This window comes from Oncorhynchus keta, chromosome 32 (assembly GCF_023373465.1).
Source record: "Oncorhynchus keta strain PuntledgeMale-10-30-2019 chromosome 32, Oket_V2, whole genome shotgun sequence".
Lineage (NCBI taxonomy): Eukaryota > Metazoa > Chordata > Actinopteri > Salmoniformes > Salmonidae > Oncorhynchus > Oncorhynchus keta.
Window position 1 is genome coordinate 36,082,904 of NC_068452.1, and position 6,203 is coordinate 36,089,106.

At 43.3% G+C, this 6,203-nt stretch overlaps 1 protein-coding gene across 2 annotated transcripts; it reads right to left on the minus strand.

Moving 5' to 3' along the window:
• Nucleotides 1-690: 690 nt before the first annotated feature.
• On the minus strand, nucleotides 691-3,781 carry LOC118365667 (transmembrane protein 238). 2 transcript variants are annotated; one of them, XM_035748037.2, is made up of 2 exons: nucleotides 3,025-3,781; nucleotides 691-950 (listed from the first exon to the last, which is right to left on the minus strand). In XM_035748037.2, the coding sequence occupies exon 1, from the start codon at nucleotides 3,564-3,566 to the stop codon at nucleotides 3,042-3,044; it is 525 nt and encodes a 174-aa protein (XP_035603930.1). In that variant the 5' UTR covers nucleotides 3,567-3,781; the 3' UTR covers nucleotides 691-950; nucleotides 3,025-3,041. The 2 variants fall into 2 exon arrangements, with proteins under 2 accessions (XP_035603930.1, XP_052347551.1); XM_052491591.1 differs by having other exon boundaries at nucleotides 691-1,164.
• Nucleotides 3,782-6,203: the final 2,422 nt, after the last annotated feature.

Sequence of the window (6,203 nt, forward strand, 5' to 3'; positions counted from 1 at the left end):
CATGACAACCCGCTTGGAGTTTGCAGAAAGGCAGGAAAGGGCTCTCAGACAATGAGAAACAAGATTGTTTTGTCTGATGAAACCAAGATTGAACTATTTGCCCTGAATGTCAAGTGTAACATCTGGACAAAACCTGGCACCATCCCTACGGTGAAGCATGGTGGTGGCAGCATCATTCTGTGGGAATGTTTTTCAGCGGCAGGAATTGGGAGACTAGTCAGGATCGAGGGAAAGATGAACGGAGCAAAGCACAGAGATCCTTGATGAAAACCTGCTCCAGAGCACGCAGGACCTCCGATTGGGGCGAAGGTTTACCTTCCAACAGGACAACGACCCTAACCACACAGCCAAGACAATGCAGGACTGGCTTCAGGACAAGTCTCTGAATGTCCTTGAGTGGCCCACCCAGAGCCCAGACTTGAACCCGATCGAACATCTCTGGAGAGACCTGAAAATAGCTATGCAGCGACGCTCCCCATCCAACCTGACAGAGCTTGAGAGGATCTGCAGAGAAGAATGGGAGAAACTCCCCAAATACAGAAGACTCAAGGCTGTAATCGCTGCCAAAGGTGCTTCAACAAAGTACTGAGTAAAGGGTCTGAATACTTATGTGAATGTATATATAGTGAGCGGACCAAGTAATTTGGCGTCACTAAAGCGGAAAGGTGGAATAAACGAGTCAGGAGTTGGTTTCTTGATTGAACACAGTTCTGTATTGAGGGATTATGGTCAATACAAACACTTCAACATAATCAATGAAAATCTCCCAAGGAAAAACATACATCTTCTTCTCCAGATGAAACAGGAACACAATATGACTATCTTTAAACTACAACAAAAGTCACGGGTTTGTCACCATCTTAATGGTTCTTTGTGGTTAGCTTCTCTCTCTTGGTAGCCATCTTCCAGAGATAGGTTTTTCCCTCCTTCTTGCTGGTTCCCTCCTCTCTCTTGTAGGGAAAAGATAATAGGTCATTAGTAGCATCAGCTGTGCTTTATTGCCTCAGGTCCCCTTGACTCACATGCCTCGTTGGGCTGCTATCCGTGAGTCCAGCCTGCCCTCTAGTGGTCCTTCCATAATATATACAGTGTCGTGACATACAGTATGTCACGACTTCCGCTGAAGCACTGAGATAGGCTGAAACACCTGCATTTTGGAGCTGCCTGTCTCAAGAGAGCAAAAAGAGTATGTTTGTATGCCGCTTTATTAACTCAATGATTATTATAATTGTTTATTGTTTTTTACATTGTTTGCAAACTGATATGTGACACGTATTAAAACCAAAATAGGCAACCCCCCCCCCCAAAAAAAATATATATATATTTTATTTTATTATTTTCTAAAAATGTGGGTCTCAAAAGCACCACCTGCCCTGAACGACAGGTTGTCACTGTTCCTGACTGACAAAGCGTTTGTTTGTGATTGATCATTTGTTTGGTGACTAATGATTTGAGATCTGTGTGATTATTTCTTCATAGAAAAGTCGATCATGTAGTATATGTAAAATGTCAAAAATTTCAGCCACCTGAAATTTGTCAGGGTAGCCTACATATGTAGGATCTTAAATTTGAGCCAGTTTGCTACAGCAGGAAAATAATCCTGCAGCAACCAGAAATGTGAATTGTTATGTGGATTATAATTAATGGACAAGCTTAACATTTCAAAGTGGAAATTACAAACTTAAGAAGCCTTCTTAAACAAGGAAAATTCTCCTGCAACCAGGTGATCAAATTAAGATCCTACAGCTGTAGTACCTCTCAGCCATTTAAAAAAACTTTGCAGTTCCTCATATAATCACTGTCAATGTGATAAAAGGACCCTGACTGAAGCTCAAAAACATAGTACAGTACACCACTTCCATACTTAATTTTGTGGAGCAATAAGGTGTCAAGGTCAAAGCTAACCTACTGTAGTGTTGTCATTCCACACAGTAACACTCATATGTTATTCTAGTCCATGTGTAGGTACTGTGTTTGGCAAAAATCTGAGAATTGTCAGTTGGAAATACAAACAGGTAAAAGGTTTTGTTTTCACCTTCGGAATCATAAAGCATGATGAGGCAGCCATATGGACATACAAAAGTAATGTCTGTATAAATAAAGGTAGGGAAATCCATAGGGTACAAAGGTCGTTAATGTGCTATATTGCTTATCACCACTGTGGACGGGGATGTAGAATACAGGTGCCAGGTCAAGTTCACAACAAGCACCTTCTCAGTAGCACTTAGCCCTAAAAGTGAAAGTCTGACATATTTGCTAGAAAAAATCTCTGTATTATCAAAGTATTGCATCAATTATCCACAAAGTATTCACAAAATTAACATAAAACAAACAAAAAGTCCTCACTGAGGAGCATAATTTGATTTTAAAAATGAAATGTTTCAAAGAAAAAAGCCCATAGGACAATATTAAAAACGAAATGTGCTTGTAAACATTGTGAGATGTACAAGTGAAATGACCTTCTGGGGTTCAGTGCTGCCAAGCCTCTAACTTCTGGTGGACAAAATATATTGTCACCTCATGATGTCATAGTTGCAACATTCAGTCATACTGTAGCTTACATCAGTTTAGATCGATGTCAAAAATGTGTCCTAACTCCTAAGATAGACAATTCGTGGTCAACCTAGGTTTCTTTGTTTCATGTAGCAGCAGCTCCTTCGCCCTCTCAGAAACGGTTTTATTGTTTGAGCAGGGCTTCTCTTTAGGCGCGCACTGCCATTCAATGACGTTAATGGTTAACAGAAAGATAAAGGACGTCCGTTCCATTAGATCACAGTTTCTTTCCTCATTCACTGAAACACATTGTCATTTAATTGTATTATAAGGAACATTATAGCCTGCTGAATTGTGGATCAAAGTTGTGGGCTATTATCAAGCAAAAACAATAGCCCAGAATGAAGTTGGCCTATAAAACCTATAATCTATGCACATGTTTAATGAAAGTTAGGCCTATCCAATAACAAAAATGTATCCCTAGGCTATAGCCTAAATGGCTTAATGACCGATTGGAAATAATAGGCTGACCTTGTGCGCATTGCGCATCATATGGCCGAGGTCTCTGTAGCTGTGTGCGGAACAGGTATGTCTGTGTCCACGGATGCAGACACCGTGTGCATGTCCTCATCAAGCGGCCCCATCGTCAATACGACAGGCGGGCGCTTCGGTTGCTGTTGGGCATCCCTCATGTGTGTCGTAGACTGCCCAGTCCCTGCCCTTCTCGCGACCCCGCGGGGGGGGCCTCCATTCCGCCGCAGAGAGTTCCTGACACTGTTGGTGAGACGGCTGGATAACCGCCTCACCGCACCTGCGATGCCCCGCTTCTTCTTCAAGAGCCCGACGTCATCCTCCAGCTCCTCCGGGGGGACCTCGATGTTGCCCGTGTACCAGAACACCCACCAGACGAGGCTGAGGAAGATGATGATGGCCCCGGCGTAGATTAAAAAGTCATAGAAGAATATGTCCGCAAAAACACCGATCAAAAGAACAAGCAGCCCGAATATGTCGAAGGACACTGCCAACCAAAAGGCGCAGGAACAGCGACCTAGACCGCGGTACGTCGGCTCCATGTCTCTAAATTGGCTTGGAGATATGCCTAACAAATACTTTGTTTAGACCACCTTTTCTTTTCTAACTATCATTTGCGGTTGGTTTCCTGGTGGAATTCGGTTGGGGTAGAGTTTCAAACGGAGCCGTTTGTTTGAACAGGTAAGGTGAGACAGGTGAGGAAGCTCGCCTCTATTCAAATTGTCCTGTGTCACAGCACAGAGAGGTGGGGCGTGGTAGCCGTAGACAGGTGAGGAAGCTCGCCCCTATTCAGGTTTTCCTGTGTCACAGCACAGGGCACAGCACAGAGAGGTGGGGCGTGGTAGCCGTAGACAGGTGAGGGAGGGCTGGGTAGACGGGATACTGGCATGACACCAGCCATATTAATACTGTAAAGGAGTTAGGACATGTGTGACATACATTGTATAAAGGAGCCGTGATGGTTCTGATTGTCTAGATATCGGTCATCAGTCCAATATGCAGAGATGCCAAACATGGCACACTGTCTGTTCACCTGTGGAATGACATTCTGGACAACATTTGACTCATTACGTGTTTCTCTCCCTCATTTCTGAAGGGCATAAATCTATTCACATCCAGATTGTTTCTATAAATTAAAACAGTAATGACAGACACAAAAGCCTCTAAGGCTGTTCACACAGGCAGCCATATTCTGATCTTTTTTCCACTATTACTGGTTTGACCAATCCCATCAGATCTTTTCACAGATCCTTATCAGAGCTGATCTGATTGGCCAATTAGTGGGAAAAAAATCTGATTTGGACTGTCTGTCTGCAGCCTTAGTATAGTGTGATTACACCCAACCGCTCACCTGACTGCTAAATAATGGCATGTAGGCCTATTGCCACCTTGTGGTCTTTTGTACAGAAAAACATGCCCCCATACAATTTATTACTGTACATTGAAAATGAAAGACTAGTATATCAAATCTAATTTATTACACAATTGCTGCATTATGTTGACAAATAAAATGACATTTAGAAAGAAGATAAAGGGTACCTGAAGACTGGCTGCTCTCACAAGGTTGGAGATCACATGGAATCAGAGTAGCCTACATGAATGATTGAATCATCAAATGCACAATGCAATGGAAACCTAACATCTCAAGTTTAGGTAAAAATGTTAACATTTTGGCTAACTTAGAGACCGAATTCAAATCCCACTGGCCCCACCTCTTTTAAACATTTTTTTGTTGTTGCTTTTGACCAGATGGACACAGCCTTTTTGACCCAGAAACATAAAAGGTTAGACAATTTAATCCAGCAGCAGTATTGAGGGACAGAGCGAGGGTGCACCCACGACCACTCAGTGTCCAACCGTCCATCATGATTTCAACAATCAGCTAAAATAATGTCCGGTAGAATTTTCTGACTCTGTAATCCTGTTTCTAAAGGATTTAGCAATCCACTACAACAGCAGCTACAAGGAAAACAGCAGTTTATGGTGGAAAAAGCAACAACTATTACAGATCACAATCAGACAGACAGATGGGATAGCCTGGGCCGCAGCAGCACGGCCATGTTCGGATCATGTTAAAACCCCCCAACAGAGCAATCACATGATGTTCCCTTTTACCGGACGAGGTCATTCAATCCCATATTTGTATTAGGGCCTAGATCGAGGACAGCTACATACAGAAGATAAACAGTGCATTTCACAGAGGTCTCTCTTGCAAAATGGAATCTATATGAATAAGACTAACCTGCATTAATAAAGGTTTAATAAATACAAATCCATCTATGTTACACCAGCCTCCTCACACATTTAGACATCTTTTAGGAAGTGTGCTTTTCAGGATTATGTTGGGAGAAAACCCCACTAACATGGTTGACCTACTCTACAAAACAGAACAACAGTTTTAGCTTGAAGAGTCCATGGCTCTTCGGTGCCGTTCGTCCACCTGAAGCGCCTTGCCATTGACCTTGGTCGGAGCCTTGTGCTCTAGTCTCTGTTTCACAACGGGCACCCACACCAGCCCCGTGACCAGGAACATGAGCCCCGCAGAAAGGAACACAGGACCCAGCAGGTAGGGCACGTTCCCCACCTGGGTGAAGTAGAGCAGGGAGAGGGCCGTGCCCAAGCCGAACAGCACTCCGCCGATAAGGATGGCCAGGATGGGCCTGGTGAAGTAGTACCAGCAGGGGACATTAGTGCCCAGGGTGACCCCATCAGGGACATGGTTCAGTGAGGTCGTTGTTTCAGTGTCCTGGGTCTCATGGTTGGTGCTGGTGCGGCTGGTTTTAAGATCCATGTCTGACACAGTGACCACTGTGGATTGCATCCTTGGGTTGTGCTGAAGGGATAACAAATCAGAACAGACACCACTTAAAAGTATAGGACTTTATCAATCACTGATACTTCACAGACATACATTCAGAGACGTACGGTTTACTATTTTATCAACCAATCTGTCATTGCAGAACTCACCATTTCAGATCTTATTTGCCTTGTTAAAATTGCAATAAAACATGAAAGAAATTCCAACCCATTTTTACATTCAATCAAATCCTGTAGTCTCCAAATTAATTCAAAACCATTTTTAAAAATGATGTCCTCACTTACCATTATGCGTTTCGCCTGTGTTCTCTCGCTCTTTGCCCAGTGTTGGTCAGAGGCTGGCTGCTCCTCTGATGACTACT

Coding starts and splice junctions, on each gene's coding strand:
- LOC118365667 (XM_035748037.2), bottom strand. CDS start 3,566: ATGGAGCCGACGTACCGCGGTCTAGGTCGCTGTTCCTGCGCCTTTTGG.